The 20,923-nt window shown below is 39.5% G+C and overlaps 1 protein-coding gene across 1 annotated transcript; it reads right to left on the minus strand.

Moving 5' to 3' along the window:
• Positions 1-8,770: 8,770 nt before the first annotated feature.
• On the minus strand, positions 8,771-20,119 carry LOC124276736 (spermine oxidase-like). The gene is made up of 4 exons (XM_046712376.1): positions 20,010-20,119; positions 15,451-15,590; positions 11,194-11,340; positions 8,771-10,268 (listed from the first exon to the last, which is right to left on the minus strand). The coding sequence occupies exons 2-4, from the start codon at positions 15,570-15,572 to the stop codon at positions 9,125-9,127; spliced, it is 1,413 nt and encodes a 470-aa protein (XP_046568332.1). The 5' UTR covers positions 15,573-15,590; positions 20,010-20,119; the 3' UTR covers positions 8,771-9,124.
• Positions 20,120-20,923: the final 804 nt, after the last annotated feature.

The following is a 20,923-nucleotide window of genomic DNA, read 5'->3' on the forward strand; positions in this document are numbered from 1 at the left end:
ATGTGAATGTGTTGCCAGGAGTTTCATTACGTCCTCGTTTACCAGATCTGACACTTTATGTGGATGCCTCAAACACGGGTTGGGGTGCACACATGGACATTTGGCAAATTCAAGGTGTGTGGAATCTGTCAGAGGTGAATCTGCATATAAACTGTCGGGAGATGTTAGCACTATTGAAAGCGATTTGTTGCTTGGGGAATCGCTTGTACGGGAAGAGTCTCATGTTAGTGTCGGACAATTCTATGGTAGTGGCATACATCAACAAACAGGGAGGTACCAAATCTCAACAGCTCCTCGGGATCACTCAGGATCTGTATCAAGCAGTGGACGCTATAAATTGTTTAATCAGAGCGCGCCACATTCCAGGTCGGAAGAATATCCTTGCGGACTCATTATCTTGACAGGACAGAGTGAGCTCGACCGAATGGACTCTCAAGGAAGAGGCATTCGATTTGATAAGACAGAAGTGGGAAATTCCAAACATAGATTTATTTGCGACTTTCAGGAATTTTCGGATACCAACGTTTGTGAGTCCAGTACTGGATCCATTGGCATGGGCAGTCGACGCCCTATCCATATCATGGGAGGGGATGATAGCCTATGCGTTTCCTCCGTTCAAACTAATCCAAGAGGTTCTGTTAAAAATTCAACATTACGACAGTCTAGTTTATCTAGTGGCACCAGCGTGGCCTGCCAGACCTTGGTTTCCCACCCTACTACAACTATTGGTGGACAAACCTCTACATCTTCCGTTGTGGCACAATCTAATCAGTCAACCCAAGTCCAACAGAGTTCACAAGAATGTCAGGCAACTTTCGCTACATGTATGGAAGATATCTCAAGGACACTCAGGAATCAGGGATTTACAGTGGAAGCTACCAGAGCTATTTCAGAATCTGTTAGACCTTCCACAGCTGCCTTGTACGACGCTAAGTGGCGACGATTCATCCAGTGGAGACGAGAGTGTGGAATCTTGGATGTACCTGTCACCATTCCAATGATAGCGGATTTTATCTTGTTCCTAAGAGAACAGCAACATTTGAAGCATAATACTATTGAGGGATATCGATCACCTACTGCTTCAGTTATGGATGTTCAAGGTTTATCTGTGGTCTCGGATACATCGCTTCACAAAATGATCATATCTTTTCAGATTAAGGATGTATCATCTCCAACGATATTTCCTGAGTGGGATTTAACGTTAGTACTTCAATCTCTTCAAAAATCTCCCTATAAGCCTATGCAGGATGCTTCTCTAAAGTACCTGGCATTTAAGACGGCTTTTCTTTTGGCATTTGCAACAGCTTCCAGAGTGTTGGAATTACATGCTATTGACTTGAAATCCATCACTTTTTCGGAAGGATATATACAGATAACTTTTAGAACTGTGCCGGAGTTCATTGCCAAGAATCAAACTTCAGCTTGTGGTCCTTTGGGACATAGGATATATCGTATACCTCAGCTTCCTACCTCTACCTCTAGATCGGATAGGACTAGACTTTTGTGTCCCTTGCGCTGGTACATTCAGCGTACTTCGACGTTTAGACGAAATCGTGGCAGACTGTTTGTTTCATGTAAAACAAATGTAGACTCGGAGATATCCAAGAATACCATATCTTCATGGCTCAGAAAGACTATATCTTTTGCTTATAGGGATCAGAATCAAGATCTAATTGATCTTAAATTCTCCCCCCATGAAATTAGAGCCCTAGCTTCATCCTTAGCGGCTTGGTCGTCAGTTCAAGTTGTGTCTAGTTGTCAATGGAAATCTCCTAATACCTTTATCCAATTTTACGTCAGGGATGTTGCTCCCTCTATTGAAGGTTTACATTCATTAGGACCTTAAGTAGCGGCTCAGCACCTTCCCTCCGCCTGACTGCCCCTTTGTTGTGTTGTTGTTGTTGTTTTGTGTGTGTGTTTGTGTGTGTGTGTGTGTGTGTGTGTGTGTGTGAGAGAGAGAGAGATATCTACATCTTCAGGAAGGATGACGCAGTCAGAGATGGTGCCTGGGACTGTCTGAGGGTCCACTCTGATGGATGATGGATGGATACTGGTCAAGGGACAGCATGTAGTAAGACAAGTTGACATGGTATCACCTAACCGAGCACAATATGGACAGAGTTCTAACTTCTGAGCTATGGTTGATGGCTTCACGTTAGAATATGATCATGAGCTCAAGGTGGTTACCTAAGGTTGAGTTGAACATAATTATAGTCTAATGCTAGTTAACCGGAAGTGACGTCATAAGACCGGAAGTGACGTCACCCAAACTAATTAGTATTACATCATAGAGATTGTCTCTAGGAACCGGAAGTGACGTCATTAGACCGGAAATGATGTCATCAAACAGGAAGTGACGTCATAATTACCGGAAGTGACGTCATAAGTTTAAGGAATATTAGGTTTAATGACACAATTCGGGATTCGAATAGAATCATGATATATTCATAGGAATCTAGCATAATCCGGATTTAAGGAGTCAGGAATTATATAATTCCTACTATTACGGATTAGGATAATCATGATATCTATCATATCAACCATAACTATAGGAAGCTAGAAGACTCTCCATCTCTGGGAATGTATCCCCTCACTGCTACTGACCAAACTGGAGATAAATTATTTATCTCTGACTAAGTCATAGTTATTCTTAGGAGGTTGAGTAATCAACTCTCAGTTAGTGGTATAGAGGGTAGTATCTTCCAAGGGTAACCCTCCTTCCTTACTTGGGATTCAGGCTACCATAATCCAGAGGGAATGTTTACGTTATAATTAGGAACAATTACATGTATTTTTAGTAATTGTTAGTAAACTTACCTCTGGATTATGGGGAGTAGTTCCCACCCTGTGTCCTCCCCACGATTTAATCCTTAGAAGATGCCATTGATGTGTTGTTTTTTAGAATAATTATGAAGGGTTCTAGGAGAACAACACAGTGACGTCAGGATCAAGGGAGATAATTTAGGCGTAGATTAGGTATACCACTAGGAATAGCTATGACTTAGTGTTAAAATTTCTTTTGATTTTCTGTATGTATTCTGTGAATCCACAGGAATAAGGCTACCATAATCCAGAGGTAAGTTTACTAACAATACACTGTAATTGTTCCTTTTCAGAAAATGCACGATGGATGTCCTGTGGCAACATCATTGCTAACTTAAACCAAATGCTTTTAAAGGTCACATGCAACCAAAAAATCAAACATAATTAAAACACAATTATCACTTCTTCATGACATATAATATGCATTGCTGATTATGAAAAAACAAATAAACAAAATTATAAGCGTATAATCGCAAATCAAAAGTGCAATATTTTGTACTTGGGTTTACCTCCCTCGAAACGAAGCAGCCGGGATACCGAACCCAGTCAGAGCGGGTGGGTGTGCACTCAAGTGTAACGGCTGGTTCATTAGCAGATGCTGCCTTCACGGCTCATTGTGTGTGTATATATAGAGATGTTGGGTTTTGTAAATACATGCTCATTTTTTGTGTATAACATTTTGCAATCAACAGAAATCGTAACATGTCATGTGTTCAAGTATCACACCTGCCTGTCTGTGTAATTACATAATGTGACAGAGACCGAACTCGGGCCATAAATCAATGCGTTTTTTATGGTGTATAGCCTGATTGGTGTTAAGTTCAAATTGCATGTGGTCAGTGATCGCAGTTGTGTATTGAATATTGTCATTAGCAGACAGGCAGGCAGACACACAGGTGTCAATAAAACAAGACATTGAGTTTTGTCTGTGACAGCGACATATCTATATCACAGTTAGAAATTGTGTCAACACTAAATAATGACATTGCTTTTAAGTATCGAACTGAGAAAGTGACTCGGTAAGAAGAACGTGTGGTGAAATAGACAAATGAAATTATATAAACAGTTTATTTACTGTCATAACATATAAAAGCTCGCCTGTGAGATATCAACAAAACATTAGGAAAATAGCTCACACCAAAGCCTTCACCGAGTATTCACCAGGCAGCCCGCTTCCAAGTTGCGCTGAACCTATTTCACTGGCGCAAGACGCTATGGCGCCAGCCCAGCTGTTGAAACCGGTATTCCCAGAAAAGTCTGGGGAAAATTAGTGAAACGTTTGAACTCCGATTTCGCGCGTTTTTTTTCATCGCGTTATTTTTCAACTTTATAAGTTGAATTTGCATTTTTGATGATTTGTTTCGGTAAGTCCATACCGAAAGGTATCAGAATCTGCAAAGTTGTGTTTTACGTTGCATGTGACCTTTAAGTTGATTTTTGAGGAAGCCTGTGGCCACCTGTGAAGTAAAGTGTCGTCCAAGACCTGGAAGACGACTGACCGTGATGACTGAGTCCTGGTTTGTCTGTCAAGATGCAATCCTATGATTCATGGGTAAGAACAGCGCCAGCAATGGAGAGTCCAACTCTCCACAAGCACTATCAGAAAGAAACTGCTGGTTTTAGATCACATCGTCTTATTAGACATCCCTTCATCACAGATAAGAAGAGGCAGGAGCTTTGGGCGTGTTGCAGGCTCAGAGAAAACAGCAGCTTGAGGACATGGCATAGGGTTCATTTTTACAACTTATCCTATCTCACGGTATGCACTTCCCTCTCTTGCTTCGACCATGGCATGGAAACATGCTGTAGGCTAAGTTGAACAAAATCTTCTGGCCTCTCTCCCGCCTGATAACCCTCCACCGCTCCCATTCTTGGAGACGTCAATCATCCATGTAAAGTATGCTAGGTGCTCAGAACGGTCACATGACATTCCACTGCAGTTATTCTTTTTCTTGTTGACCACTTGTGTGGACATGTATAAGCTCTGTCTCTGTCTGCTACTCTGCTTTGCTACATTATGGGGAAAAGTAATCGTTCCTCTAGGAAGAGGAAATATTGTGATAGATGCAAGAATTTTTTTTCTGTACTGGATCCCCACTCGCTATGCGTAGATGGCATTGGTCTGTGAGATTGGTCTCAACGATGTACTTTCCGTGCTGATGATGACTTTGCGGCTTATCTCAATGTCAGAAACAAAAGAATAGCAGACAAAGATCAGATCCTCAGAGGGTCCCTCGACTTCCAAGAAATCCAAGCAGGATCGTCCCTTCAAGACTGCCCAGTGTTCTTCACCTTCACCTGATGAGGACTTCTTAGACACCCCGTTTAAATCATACAATAGTGAGTTTCACTAAAGTATGAGTCAAACGGGGTTTGACTTCCATAGTTTCAGCGATCCCTCCTGTTTCAGTGATCCCTTCGGGATCAACGATCTCTCTACCAAGTTCGGCTTATTCCTCCTGTGGTTGTTCCCGTGGGGTTCATCTCTACAACGGCCCCCTCTTCTTCACTTATGTTCGGTGATCCTGCCGGCACCAGTGATACTTCTCAGTCTGGTGATCCCACTCAGTTCGGCGCTCCCACTTAGTTCGACGATCCCATTCAGTTCAACGTTGCAACCTAGTTCGACGATCCCATTCAGTTCGGCACTTCAACCTAGTTCGACAATCCCATTCAGTTCGGCGCTTGAACCTAGTTCGACGATCCCATTCAGTTCAGCGATTCAACCTAGTTTCGACGATCCCATTCAGTTCGACAATCCCATTCAGTTCACCGTTTCCACCTAGTTCGACGATCCCTATCAGTTCGGCGCTTTAACCTAGTTCGAGGATCCCATACAGTTCAGTGCTTCCCTTTCATTTCCACCTATTTGTCGCATACTACTTATAGAGCAATACAGCCGAATCTACCTGTCTTGGGATTATTCCTGAGATACACAACTTCACCTTCTCATGGACTTTGACTTGATGGTCATGGTAACAACTTTGGAGCAAGTACGGCAACTAGATGCGTTTCCGTATCAGGATTGTCAAGTCCTACTGCAGAGTTCGCCAATCTCACCATTCAATGTTTGACGATTCCCCTCTCTGTCCTCCATGGGGAGACCCCTTCATTGTATCTACACTCAGCTGGGGCTACTAACTACCTATTATAACTACTGCTGACGAACAATACGTTTGGCGAAACTACCCCAAAAATATGTCTTATCATGATGTTTTCTGCTATAATCCAGCGGGGGAAAGTCACATAGTGTTAGAATTGGAAATCCTTGATTTCTGGGGCCATCTTGGATCCCATCTTGGATTTTCGGAAAATGGGCCCAAAAATCGGGCATACCCCAAAAATATGTTTTATCATGATATTCCCCATCACTTTGCAAAGTTTCAGGCTTTAGTATCTATTTTCACCCTTAGCCACTGCACTATCTACAGAGCTCCACTGTTGAGAGCTTTTCATATGCTTGTGTACACAGTGATGAGTAGTTTTCCATTAGAAACATCTACAACACTGGCCATATATGAAGAAGTGTGAGGTGAGGGCGATTCCAGGCTCTTCTTCTAGGACCTAATTTTGAAAATGCATGTGAAGTTTTTGATAGTTGTATCAAAGAGCAGATCAACAGGTTAAGAAAAAGTCAAACAAAAAGCAGCAAGAATTGTAACTGGTTTACTAAATCTTTCTTCTGTTAAAATTTCTAGATTTATATATTTGGAAACTGAATTTAATTTATGAACAATATAACACATCCCACCTTAAAGATCTATCAGAGAACAAACATAAAACCTTAAAACTGCACACATAACAACCAAGCCTTTATTATGTGCAAAGCTTTAGTAATCCATGTTTTTACCATCCTCTATTATACTGTGGAATACAGTACCCATTCAACATGGAATACTAAAACATTCTCTCGATATAAATCCAGTTAAAGCACAGTTCTCATATGGTCTTGGAAAAAAGGACCTTATAAAACATTTACATATTGCTTTCAAAATGATCACTTGGAAAAAGCTGAAATGAGAATAAAAAATATTGATGTGGCAGCCCATAGGAAAATTCCTATAATTATTTCATTGCACATGTAGAATGTACATGTATTTCATCAGCCAGAAACAAACTGATGCACTCCAAAGTGCAAGTGCAACTTGTGATGTAAATATTGACACAATGCTGGCTGATGCCGTTTTATAAAATCATGTGAACAAACTATTTTTATGAAGATGCAGACATATATAAAAGGAACAAAAATGTTAGAGTGTGTAATGTGTATGTTCACATGTTTCCCTGTTTCTTTTCTGTCACATAATGTATTTATTGTAAATAAGCAGACATGCTAATTTATGGAATCCAAAGTTGTGATAGCAAGCATTATACATATATCTGTTTCATGAGCATCAAATATCAGGCTAATAACTAAATTACAGAAAGACAAATTCTTACCACTGTGAGAGCACTGGCTTTATGATAATAGAATATTATATTACTGCACATTGCTTCAGTAATATTTTGACCCATGGCATTGCCTTTCATGAATGCAAACTATATTGTTGGCAATAACTCTTTAAAAATGTCCTTTTTGTTTTGAATGCATTTTTTCCCCTTTTTTTTCCATGTAAAATATCTGAATCACATTTTGTTTTAAACATATATACAGTGTACTCTGTCAATACCGGCATCAGTCGGGACCAAGTAAAAATGCCGGTTTTGACAGAGTGCCGGTTTAGCTAGGTTCGCTTATGACGCCTGCGCACACGGAAGTTCGCTGTTGTACTGTCACTTTAGCATTAACAAGATGTTTGAATAAGAAACAAGGCAGTGTCTGAATGCACATTCATGTTGTTTAAATCAAATAAAAATGTCTGAAATCTCTTATTAAATTTCAACTGATCATATATTATCGGCAGAATTAAAATTATAAACTATTTTTCGCAATGTTATTGCAAACAACGATTCTTGTTTATGCTTCGCAGCTGGTCTACAATAGCATTGTCAAAGAGCAAAGTAACGATGTTTCAAACATCGAGGAAATCATTAAATAAATTGAAATCAACAATAACATTCATAAAAGTTGTCAAACGCATATATAAAATTACTATTTCCATTCTTTTGAGCGATCATGCAATGTAAGTCAAGTCACTGACAAGTTACATCTCGCTTTCACACGATGCTTAATGTGAAAATATATGCGAAGCATTTTTGTCATAGGCCATAACCTAGCACGATATGTCCAATACGCTCCATGATTTACGATAGGTAGCGATGTCTTTCTTAATATGTTCAGAATAGCATTATTTTACCCAAAAACTTTCGTCTTAATCTAAAACTTTTCGCTTACTTAGGACGGTATCCATTTCCATAATATGATTGGCTGCTTAGGTCACGGTCTGATTTTGACCAATCACGACCCTTATAAGCAGAGTGTAGTGAAAAGCCGCCGTTAGAAACCAATCTTTATCCAATAAAATCGCTTCTTACAAATGTGAAAATACTCTCGGCAAGAGTACAGTGATATTGTTGATGTTCAGAGCTTTTTAAACGATACATACATCATCAAACGATTCGCCTCTATGTAAGTGACACGTGCCACTCACTAATTAACAAGAAACTGATTGACACTTCCGTTTCTGAATAATCACGGAGTCAATACCCGCGAATCAACAAAATGTAAACACTTGCTTGTTTATACAGTCAAACTGCCCACTACATGTATTAATTACTCTAGGTAAGTGTTACGCACCACTCACTGATTAACAAGATACTGATTAACACTTCCCGTTTCTGAATAATCTCGGGAGTCACAACGAATTGTGTTGTTACATCATTTGGACCTAATTGCATCAAAGGGTTACGCAGTCTTTCTTGTGCCGGTTTTTACAGATTCGTTTTCATAACAACTTGTTCGTTGGGACTGAAAAACAATGCCGATATCCTGAATAGACAGATGCCGATGTTTACAGAGGTTTCTAAATGATAATAACGTGCATTTCTGCCGGGACTGAAACTTTGTGCCGATGTAGACAGAGTGCCGGTGTTAAGAGAGGCCGGTATTGACAGAGTCCACTGTACATGAAAAGACTAAGGGTCAAGGTCAAGACGGTGAATTTGAATGATGACAGCAAGAGAAGCTGAGCTTACACCAAATAAAGAAAGGAAGACTGCACATTTTTTAAGGGTCAGAAAAGTTCCTGAAACTGTACCTATGTGAAATCAAGATTCAAGACCCAAATGGTGTGTGTTGTTCAAGTGTGTTGCATTTCACTTTGAAAATGAACAGGTAGCAGTCAAGATGAGATAGAGGACGCTAGAGTTTGGGTCGCATGTTGTACAAACTGATGATCCTGTTGGCCTCCCTCAAACCGGAGGACCTGGCGCCATGCATAGTAGAGAAATAGGTTGGATGAGTTGCTTCCCCTGCAAACAGGATACGTGGAACTTGGTCTGAGGAACACACTGGCTCCATAAGGTGTGGGACAAGGCTGTGGGGACTGGATGTTGTGGGGTAGCTGTAAGACCCACAGATGTAGGGGTTATCGCTCCACTCTGAACGACAGACCCGAGTGGGGGAAGGCAGACCCGGGTTACCTAAAAAGGTTTTTAAGATATTTGAGCAAACATTGGCTACTTCCTGTAATGGCAGACGTTCCATGTAAGCTGCCTCATCCCCTGACAACCAAGCTACAAGTACACCAGGGTTATTGAGCACTTCATCAAAACTGAATATCTTCTTGTACCATTCTTCTTTCCCCAAAGGTCGTGATTCATGTTCTTGCCAGCACAGTTTGATACCCCCGCGACCTTGCACCCAGAAAGGTATTTTGTAATACAGGAATATTTTGCTAACTATACCAAAGCCGATATTTTCAATTGCATGGACCTTTTGACTAGATAAGGGTGGTGAGAAGAGGGCGTGGTGGTGGCGCTTGAGGAAACCCAAAGAGCAGGTTACTATCACATGCTCCGCCATCATCTGACTTCCATTCCTACATCTGACTTCCACCTTGGGTGTTGGTCCTGACGTGTCCAGATGAACGTTGGTCACCTCTGTGTTATACTGTACTGATCCTTTGGGCAGGGTGTTGAGAACGGCATCCAGTATGGAAGCACATCCCCTAGGCAGTTTCACCTCTCCACCAGGTAGCTCTTCGTACTGGGCAATCAAGTGTGTGTCTGTGTCTTCAAGGAAGCCACCATTATGAAACCGTATCAGATTTAACAGACAGTTCATGACAGCTCGAGCATCTTCTTGTTCTTGTGTTTTAAACAAAGCCAAAGCATTCTCAAATTTGTTTTTGTACCATGATTCCAGGGGGATCCCAGGTGTGTCTTTGGTTTGACTAGAAAGTCCACCCAAATCCTGTTCTAGAGCTTGGTATATGGTCCACACTCTATTGGCCAAGTGAGGGTCAATGACATGCCCAGCTGACGTGTAGCAGTAGCCTTCCATCCTGCAACACACAATGCCAAGCATCTGACAATGATGGTAGACTACTGGAACATACATTGGTATACCTTCAGCCTGAATAACTACTGAGCAATTGGTCACAGCCAGCTTTACAGACAGGTGCTTGCTATGAGATGGGTTGCGGTAAAATATCACCAAGGCACTGTTTCTCAACATGAAATCTTTAGCTGTCATGTGAGAAGAGATTGGCTTTACATAATGGTCTGTGAGATGGTGTAACACATTTGATGTGATTAGCAATGTTTGATGTAAGAGATGATGTGTTTGATACATGAGGTGATGTAAAAGGTAATGTTTTTGATGTGAGAAGTGATGTGTTTGATGTTTGATTTGATTGGCAATGTGCTTGATAAAAGAATCTGATTGAAGAGGTGATGTGTTTGATGCAAAAGGTGATGTAAGAATTAATGTGTTTGATGTGAGAGGTGATATGTTTGATGTTGGAGGTGATGTGTACAGTTCTACATATAATACTTTATATATTGCTTTCACCTTGATAAAACTGCAGATCCTTTAGGTTTTGTGGTTTCAGAGAAGCTGATTCCGGAAGACATTTTAAAAAAAATAAAATTTCTTATCTTGGTGGTTTGAAAAATATTTCATTCCGTATTCACACACTCGACTTAATTTAGTTTCTAATGCAATGAACAAATCTGTGTCCAATAATGTGCATTGTTTGGGGGTCACCTATTATTTCGGTTTGGTTAAACAGTCAAAAGTCAAAACAGACACTGTATAAGCTGGATCCTGAACCTGACCTGAGCCTCTTCAAATAATAATACATCAACAGCATGTCTGTTTTAAGTGATGGAGCTGCTGCTGACACTGGGTCACACTTTACATTGCGCACACACAGCAACATGATAAATCATTTTTCATACTAACTTGTTCTTGTTAAATTGTCCTACCTGTCAAGCAACACATATGGGTTCAGCAGATTGTTTTGTGCAGCCAATGTAAAGACAGAGTTGGAAAGAGTTGCCCCATGGATCCAATTGGCTCCAAGTTCCACAATGCTTTCCCCGAATCTAATGGTCTTCATACGCCCTCCACATCTACAACAAACAACATATGCACACACGGTTTTACACACAGACTTTTAAAAATTGGAGTCATGGTGACTCACAATATTTATTTTGGGAGTCATTTTCAATATTTGGGAGTCATGAAAATTTAATATTTCTTTGTGTTTATCATTCTCAGTATGTAACTGTGTATGTCACACCACCAAATGAAACTACAGCATTGTTCAGTTCAAACAGCCAGGATTACTGTCTCCTCTGAGTTCTCTGGAACAATCTGACAACTCTGTAAAAGTCAAACTATCATCGAACAATATCATTTTTTGCTTATCAAATCAATTTTATTGAACTGAATTGTGAGGGCCACCTATAAAACTTGCGTCAAGCTTGACCGTATGGCAGTATTTTGAGAGTCGCTAACAAAATTATTGCGTCAAATACGCAGGAATCATGCGTCATGTAAAACGCTGTGCACACTGTGAAGTCACTTTCAAGGAGCGACTGGTGTTCTATATTTCCACAGCGCTGAGCACTGACTGACAGTGTTGAGGATATTGAGGGCTGGTCTGCTGAACTGAATCATACAAATATATGTTTATTAGCTGACGCTTACTTGTTCAAAGGGTCACCGAAAACAACTTTCATCTCCCTTGGATCTTCCATCATGTACTCAGAATGGAAGGTGTTTTATTTACTGTGTAACAGTGCACTCAAATATACAATATTGTCTCTACAAGTCAGACCATTGACTGACCTCATGAGCAACACCATAATTTTTCAATGACAGGCAATCAACTAAGCCACCCTTACTGACCACCCACAAGAAAAACTCGTAGTTAGGGACCAATTGTAAACCGGAATCCCCACTATGTGCAGCATAGTGGAGTGTAGTTTTAATGTCATCGCCCAGTGTATGTTCTGTTCATTCACAAGTTTATGGGGACAAAAGATCCACCTGCAGACAAGTACAAGAGTCATCAGAATACGACAAATTCCCCCGGCACCCACAAATTTGAAAGAACAAATCATCTGACAGTTACTTCAAGTCCGATTTGATGTTTTAGACTATGTCCAAATCATTTCCATGGAAGTCATGAAAAATATAAACGCCAAAATTCTGCAAGTAGCGAAAGGCGCCACTTCAAGATCTGTTTGATATGTCTCCCAAATCTTGCAGAAAGATATTGAACAGTTTTCGAGTTGTGATCCAGAAACAAAGCTCACACCTCCATTTTGAGACTACCTATGTCTGAACCAAATAGAAATGCCAAATTCTGTAAATAGCAAAAGGCACCACTTTAGGTTCTGTTTGATATATATACCAATTTTTGTTGAAAAACATTGAATGCTTTTTTAAGTTATGCTTCGGAAACGAAATGATCACGGACAGATGGACAAGGCGTTGACTATATCCCCCCACATTACATGCTGGGGAAGATAAAAGTTGGTTCATGTAAATAAAAGTGACAAAACCCTTTCCACATCAGTAAGAAATCTCTACTATAAGCAGACTGTACAAACTGTACACATGGGACTACATCATTATTATGTGTTTGTTTGTTTGTTTGTTTAAAGGATAATTACTAATAGGGGTAAAAGCATTCTAAAAGTCATCTTCCATGAATACAATTGAACTAAATGTTTATAAAATCACATAAAAAACATGCTCGTATTTCTGCCTAACAGTTAATGAGCAGAAGCGGTCATCACGTGACTTGATGTCATATGTGCGTATTGCCGATGGCTTCCTCTTTATTTTTGCTATAACTTGACAATGACCACGGACTCTGAAGCAGTGAAAGATGTTCCTGATGTCAGTGGACATGTTAGATGTTAAACTGTATCAATATGAAATGATTTTACATCTTGAAAGGAAACTTCCAGTGAAGATGAATCAAGTGAAATGGAGGCACCACTTGATGTCCAAATAATTTTTAAAATAGACGTTATATTGGTAAATGGTAAAATACAACTAGTTATGACTATGTCAAATGTTACTTTGTTCTAAACATCGATCTAATGAAGACATATAAATGTAAACTATTCATATACGTGCATGCTTGTATTAACAACAAACCGCCTGAGTGCTTCCATGGTTTGATGTACCTCAGTAATGTTGACACTGGATATAGAGTGGTACTGTTGATTTATGTCATTAGGCTCTTGAATAACCACAAAGTGGAAGGACAGTAAAGAAAGGCCTTTAAGTTCTGCTCCAGAAAGAGTACTACCACAAATTTCAATCAAAGTAAAACTTGATGCCATGGAAAGGCAAAAATTGTTTTATTCAGAAATCCAAAACTACCAAATGGCATCAGTTCACATCCAGACCAATCTATGTGCCAAATTTGGTAAAGAAACATTGAACAGTTTTAAAGTTCTGTTCCAGAAAAGAGCACCAACACCAACTTCAATCAAAGTCAAAGTTGTTGCCATGGAAATGCAAAAAAATATTTCATTCAAAACTACCAAAAGGCACTGTTTCACCACCAGACCTATCTATGTGCCAAAATACGTGAAGAAACATTGAACCGTTTTAAATTCTTCTCTTTGGTAAAGAAATATTGAACGTTTTTTATGTTTTGCTCTGGAAAAGATGAATTTGCTTGGACGGACGGATGAACAGATGGATGCACGGTGTCCAAAATACAAAACACGTTGCAGGGGATAATAATACTTTTGCATTAAAAATTTGGGTACATATTTCTGATGCATTTATCTTTAATCAAGTCAGTTATTGCAATTTTCCAGTATTCTCCTTTAATGTCATACTCAGCAGTTTGACTGGGGTCAGTAAAAAATAATCAAGCCAGGACCAGACAATAGAAAAAACACAACTTCATGTTACATCGCGAAATGCAACTATGCTTCCCCAAGCGGTAACCTCTTTTGTTAAGCAGCTCATCATGCCCTCATATGACTCAAACAAACACCACAGGTACAAAGAACGTACAATAATATAACGGGACGAATTCTGACGCAGTCGTCAGTAAAATATAATACAGAGTACTATTATTTAACCCAAAGAAATATAACCTAGCATTGTGTAATTGTAACTACAGTTTTTATGTAAAATATATATAATCAACACTAAGATTATACGGACCCTGATGAACGTGGTAAGCAGAAGTTGTACGCACATGGAATGGGGTAAAATATGGAAGCCATTTAAATTCACACATTTTTACCGATGTTACTGTAAACTAGCAGTCAATGGAAAACGAGGCGGTAATCAGTTCGTGATTGTTGAATGGGGTAAAATAAGCAATCCAGTTTGTTGCTACAATAAATATGATATATATATTATGCATTTTCTGTCAACTACACTTCGTTTCGATCCGTGAGTAGACGCAATATATATGATTGTGAATTCTTTGAATACTGTGGACCAAAGTTATAATTATTGGTAACTGCCAGTTGTCTGTGGTCTGTGTTTGCCTCGATTAGGACCCCATCGCGGGGGATCGGCTTATGCACGAAACATACCATTTTGACACTGATTTTAAGGGTCAAGTTTGGGGGTCGTCTTATCGATGGGGTCGGCTTATAGACGGTAAAATACGGTATATCAATCGATTTTCAACATCGACAAGATCTGGATTTCTTTACAGTTCCAACTATACTGGTTGAATCTTCCATTTCAAGTGAATGAAGCTGTCATTTTGTAATATATGCAACACAAAGGGAAGTAACCAACAATGTAATTTTGGGAACAGGCGACGTTGCAACAAAAAGAACTCACCATGATAATTTAACATTAGACTTTACAAATAAACGTTTTAATAATAACGTTTTATAATTGATTTTTTTATGATTCATATCACTGTCAGTAGAAGGACTGATGTTGTATTGTTGACATTCAGCAGCTGATGAAAGTTTCAATGAAATGCTTCGTGCATCAAAACAGTCCTCACCAGTTGATGAATGTCAATGAATACAGCTTCAATCCTTAATAACACTGCACAACAAATCACCAGAATATATACATCATTCATCTCAGATCATCAATATACAGATGATTGCACCTCCTATGAATAAATCCAATATTTACACACTCGAAACCATTAACATACATAATACTGAACAACACACATGATTAGAAGACTAGGTTGTGGTTGGGATCCACAATACCCACGAACCAACCTGTGTGAGGCCTCCAGTATTCGGACCCCCGTCACTCCTGCCTGTGCGAGACTCTCTGCTGCTGAGAGCCCTGCTAGTCCACCCCCAATCACCACTACACGACATGGGATGTCTGCCATCATTAAGCTGTGGTCTTTTCACTGTAATGTGAAAACATTCTTCATTTAAGTCCAATATAAGTCTCTATATTTGTAGGATAAGTAACTTAACTAACACTGTGCTGTCATGTTTTGCTTTCATTTGAATATAAGGACTAAAATTTATTTCTGAAAACATACTGACTGAGTTTTGTTTATCAATGCTACAACTTCAGGTAGGTTTGTACAAACATGGCACTGGCAACCTAAAGTAATAACATTGTTGCACCAGACAAAAACAGGCTGCACTTGCTGCTCTATATAAAATTATATGCTTCTTTCATTTTAATAACTGCAACATTTGCAACCAAGTGAATTTATAAGGTTGCACCAGCAAAATATTGTCTGCACTATGTTATCAACAACATTATCATTGTGACCAACATCCGACAATTCCTTACTGACAGAGGAATATTGATGGCCAAATCCACTACCTCCAGAACAGCTCACAATACTGTATGTCAGGAGGAATCCTTTGACTGGTGGTTGCTTTCTAACAGACATTTTCATTCAAGAATTTCATTTCTTTTCTTCTTGAAAGCAGATTGCAAAATCAATTTCTCTGCCATTACAAATGCCGTATTACACAATGACCTCTGGCCTTTCTTGACATGTCAAAAGGTTGTGAACACAGTGTGTGGTCTTGCACTTGTCTACTTAAGTGACTGATATGAAAGTAGTGGTGTGACGATTCAACGATATGCATTTATGCATCGATCCATAGGGTGTCGATACAGTGAATCGATACAAAGTTTTACACTGTCGTATATCCCGATATGATACTTCAAATGGGCCACGATACATCGATGTTTAACTTTGAATATTGCCAATTCGCGATATCTGTCAAGAAAAAAGACCTACTTTTGCTGGATGATTAAAATATATGCTTGCTTATTTTCCCTTCATAAGTAAACGTTTTCTCAGAAATTCTTGCGTCAAGAACTGTGTCAGACATAGCGCTCGCATGTTATTAACATTCACACAGTTCGTGTATAAACTTAATTATCTTGTTTTCGAATGAACATTGAAAAATGCTGGCGGAATTTGACGAAAAACTTTAAAATTGGTTTTGTTTTTGATCTTAAGGTGTTTTATAGTTAGTGTTAGAATTAAAGATTTTAGTATCGTGATTTGTATCATATCGCCACCCTCATGTCGGGATTCGTATCGTATCGCAGCTTAAGTGCACAATACTTTGGCAATATAAGATGTTAGTATCATAATGTATCATATCGCAGGTTGTATGCCAATACCAGCACTACATGAAAGCAGATTGTTATCTTCTTCTTTTTTTCCTTTTCGCATTCTTTCGCATGATATATGTGATACGACAAGACTTATTTAATATGGGAAATTTATACCAATAAAACTGCAGTCATGTTCTTGTGATGTTCACTGGGTGCAACATGATGATAATATACAATATTTTACCTCAACCAATGAAAGCTGGATATTATAGATGTAATAGATCTGTCTTTAAAATTGGAGCTGTGACATTGTCGATCCACAATAGCACGATTTCTGCTGGCTCTGTGATAGTACTGATACACACGGAGAGTAAGTGGACAAACTACTCGAGATTGTACTAAAGCAGGACAGACAATCAACTCCTTTAGAGAAGTTGGCCTCAGAGCTGGAGGATTGAGCCCAGTATCTTCTTCCAATATCTGGCAAAGAGTAATCTTCCCATCTGCATTCTATGTATGTGAACTCAGCAATTGTGAAATCAACGAAATGGAAACTTTGCAACTGTACTTTGCACTGTGCAGAACCTCCACAAGAGGTCGTCTACAGCTGCTACAATCAAGGTCCTTGGATTATGGACAATGCTGGGCAGAACAGACAAAATGAAGCTTCTCTTCCTAGGACGACTCTGTAGAGCAGCCGGCACAACCATTGTGAAGCCGATCTTCTATCTGAGACTGTCAGTATGCCACCACTACCACACATAGTACCAGATCCATAACACATGATCTACTAAATGTAGCCAAGAAGTATGGGTTATCAGGCGTACTAGACAAACTTATCAAAACTGGAGAATTCCTGGGGATGCCTATTTAATTCTTGTCTAGATCTAAATATTTTATCCCAAATTTTAGACAGATGTTACCAATAAGGAAGGCCAGTATTTCATATATTGTTTTCTCAGTATACATGTACTTTGATTTATCATTATTTAGCATTATGGTCAGCGCCAGACAGTGACTACTTGCATCTATAACATAAGTTTTGTTTACAAACACTCCCCTGCCTCATTAGCCAAACAATAAAACATCCCCCCATAGCAACTATACTTCATTTGTTCCCACAACGTCACTAACCAGCTTGGTCATGATGTCATGTTTATCATAATCAACTGTTACATCATGCAAAGCAACAGTGACACTGCTCGAGAAATTAGGCTTCCGACAACACAACAGTGACAACAATCGATTGACACTGATCTAGGATTGCAATTAAACATGCCCACTGGCTTGTAAAATGGCCTAAGGCTAGTAGGACAAGGGCTACCAGAAACCAGCCAATAGGAGCTCAAAAGGAAGCAGGATACAGGGCTACCAAACCCAGTGGAGGGAAAAGGATGTCACATTCACAAAATAAACCAGGTACGTCAGATATTGAATACGTATATATTAATTCACCCGATATAACACAGAATGCAGTTCAATCGCCCATAATTAGCCAAACAAACGAATCTAACATAACGCACACACATGCAGCAATGCTTCATGACAACACGGGCGCACATATGGCAAGGTTTGCCGACACAAACCAAGACAATTCCCAAGGTCAAGTCAACAGCGACACAATTGCACCCGATCAATCGCAAAGAAACAGGCATGAGGCTGGAAGCACTGCCTCCCAAATGCAGGTGCAACAAACTCTTAACCTATTCGCAGCAATAAATTTCCGTAATTCATCCACGTTTGGCCAACACGCAACAAATGTACCCTGCCTACAGTTAAACATTAGATCGGAACACATCTTTCTCAGCAGCATCTTGAATAAATACAGAATGGAGAATACACTGAGCTTAAACAGCTACTACCAGCGCAAAGTCAGTCGCCTCAAGAGATGTCGGTATTCACAATGGCGCTCAAACCCTCAGGTCAGATCATTTTCAAACCTAAACAACAATAAACACTTCTGTTAGGCATCGGAGCTTGGACGTTGGCGTTCACATCTACATGAGAGTATACATAAGATACAGGACCTGCTCACCTACATTGAGCAGTATGTTGAGGTAAATAAAGTAACATCACTCTGGGGAACGTGTATGCATAATTTTCCTTGCTCCCCCCACAACAAACACATTTTTTCCAGTATAATTTCCACATAAAGAATATAGACTGGATGTCAGCTGTGTGCATATACCTGCACAGCTGGCCACCGCTGTTTGGCCTGGTGCAAGTGGGGTCAGTAGTTAAACGCTGGGTGGGTATTGGTATGATACTTGGTTGCCTGCTAACTACAGCGGGAGCCCAAATTCTTCTGCACGCTGCATCTATATGCGTGTGTGTGTGTGTGCAGACGGACCCTGGACAGCTTGACCCGTGATAAGGTTGGTAATTTGCATGGGGGGTTGAGGTAGGATCGCAGCTTACTGCCTTCATCATCCACATTTGCCTATAATATCCAACAAATCGTTGTTGTTGCTTATCTTTACTTCCATGGCAATTTTATTTACGTCTTTATTTTACAAATTGTCCTGAACCTCTGTAACTATCTATCTACATATTGTAACCAGATATTTATTATTCATAAATTAATATATACTAACATTATTAACAAAACTTAACACAACAATTACTAGAGAACTCACAAAAATGAGAAAAAGTCCAAAATTTAAGTTAGGGTTGAGGTTAGGTTTAGGGTTAGGTTTAGATTTAGGGTTGGGGGAACGGATATGGAACTCTTCCCCAGATTTACTAACAAATACCTCAATGATCAAGAAAAGAATTTTTCCTTAAGTTTGATATGTCGTGTAAAACGCTGTAAAATTTAAAGTTTTGACTAAACTGAAATCTGTCATTGCGTATTTTGAAAAAGGTCAAGGACTCGATGACTTCACACACCATGTACACGTGACAATGGACGATACGAGACTGACATAATCGGTGACGTCTGCGTCATCAAAATAGAGATGCTAACAATATCCAATCAATGTAATCGTTCAGTTCCAAGCGTTAGCTGTACGAGTTTGTGACAACAACGAGATGACACCTAATATTAACGCACACACGGCTGATTGAAAATAGGGTGTGTGTCATTGTTTACATTTCTCCTGCAAATGGGATAACGACTTTCGCTTCTCGAAACTGCTCCAAAAATGTTTTCTTCCACTAAAAGTAACAACAGCCGTTATTTTCGTGGCGTACACTTGCTAGAGTATCGATTAAAATGCTAACAAACAATTCTAACCGTCTGTTCTTGGTAGACATATGACGCATCCACCGTGTGATGGTTTGTCTTCCCGGCGTCCATGTGTGGGAAGCGCCAGCACGTTGAGCGCCACCGCAGCATATCCAGGGAACCAGTCTGACATTCGGAAAATCATTCGGAACTGACAAGGTTGCTGGATTAACAACAGCGATGTGAATAGAATAGAATCTATAGAATAATATTTTAATGCCTTTTTAGGAATTTGTGTTACATCAGCAGAGCTACTGACACATGAGAGAGATACAAAACATATTTACATAAATTCATTGATTTAAGTATCATCACATTTGTTTAAAAGAGATATGGTACTTGGAATAAAGGATGTACAGGCCTGAAGGGAGGAGGTTGTATTCCGAATTCAAGTAGTGAGTTGGGTCAGATATAATTTTGACAGCTTGATTCACGATTTGCCTCTCATATATTGATGATAAACATTCAAATCTGACTCCAGCGATTTTACTTGCAGTGTTAATAATTTTGTTTGTTTTAGATTTGAGATGAACTGAGAGAGACCCGTACCAACAATGGAAGGAACATGTTAAAATACTATGAATAAATGCTGCATAAAATGCTGCCATCATAAATGGGTTAACATTAAAAGATCTCAGTTTACGCATGAGATGAAGACGTTGCTGACACCCCAACGTCAGGGCGTTCACAGAGTACTGACCTATTCTCCCCCGAAATTTTCTTATAACGATACCCGAAAGAGTGTAAGAGTTGCCAGAGTATGTACTTTGATACTCTGAGGTTGTGTTCTTGCTTCAAATGCTTTTTTAAAAAATTTCAGCGACATGTATTTGTTTTCAGAATAGAGCTTGTTGATAGACTGCCTTACAAAGTTCTTTTGAAAGTTGTCCAAATGTTTTAATTTGTGTGATTTTGACACGACC

The sequence above is a fragment of the Haliotis rubra genome, unplaced genomic scaffold (genome assembly GCF_003918875.1).
Source record: "Haliotis rubra isolate DU_JTF1 unplaced genomic scaffold, ASM391887v1 Scf212, whole genome shotgun sequence".
Lineage (NCBI taxonomy): Eukaryota > Metazoa > Mollusca > Gastropoda > Lepetellida > Haliotidae > Haliotis > Haliotis rubra.

Bases quoted from the DNA above. Each gene is read 5' to 3' on its own strand.
- LOC124276736 (XM_046712376.1), bottom strand. From the start codon at position 15,572: ATGATGGCAGACATCCCATGTCGTGTAGTGGTGATTGGGGGTGGACTA. The intron at 11,341-15,450 runs GTTGGTTCGTGG...TGTTTGTTGTAG, and splicing joins ATACTGGAGGCCTCACACAG to ATGTGGAGGGCGTATGAAGA. The intron at 10,269-11,193 runs GTAGGACAATTT...TGTGTGTTGCAG, and splicing joins CCATATGTGTTGCTTGACAG to GATGGAAGGCTACTGCTACA.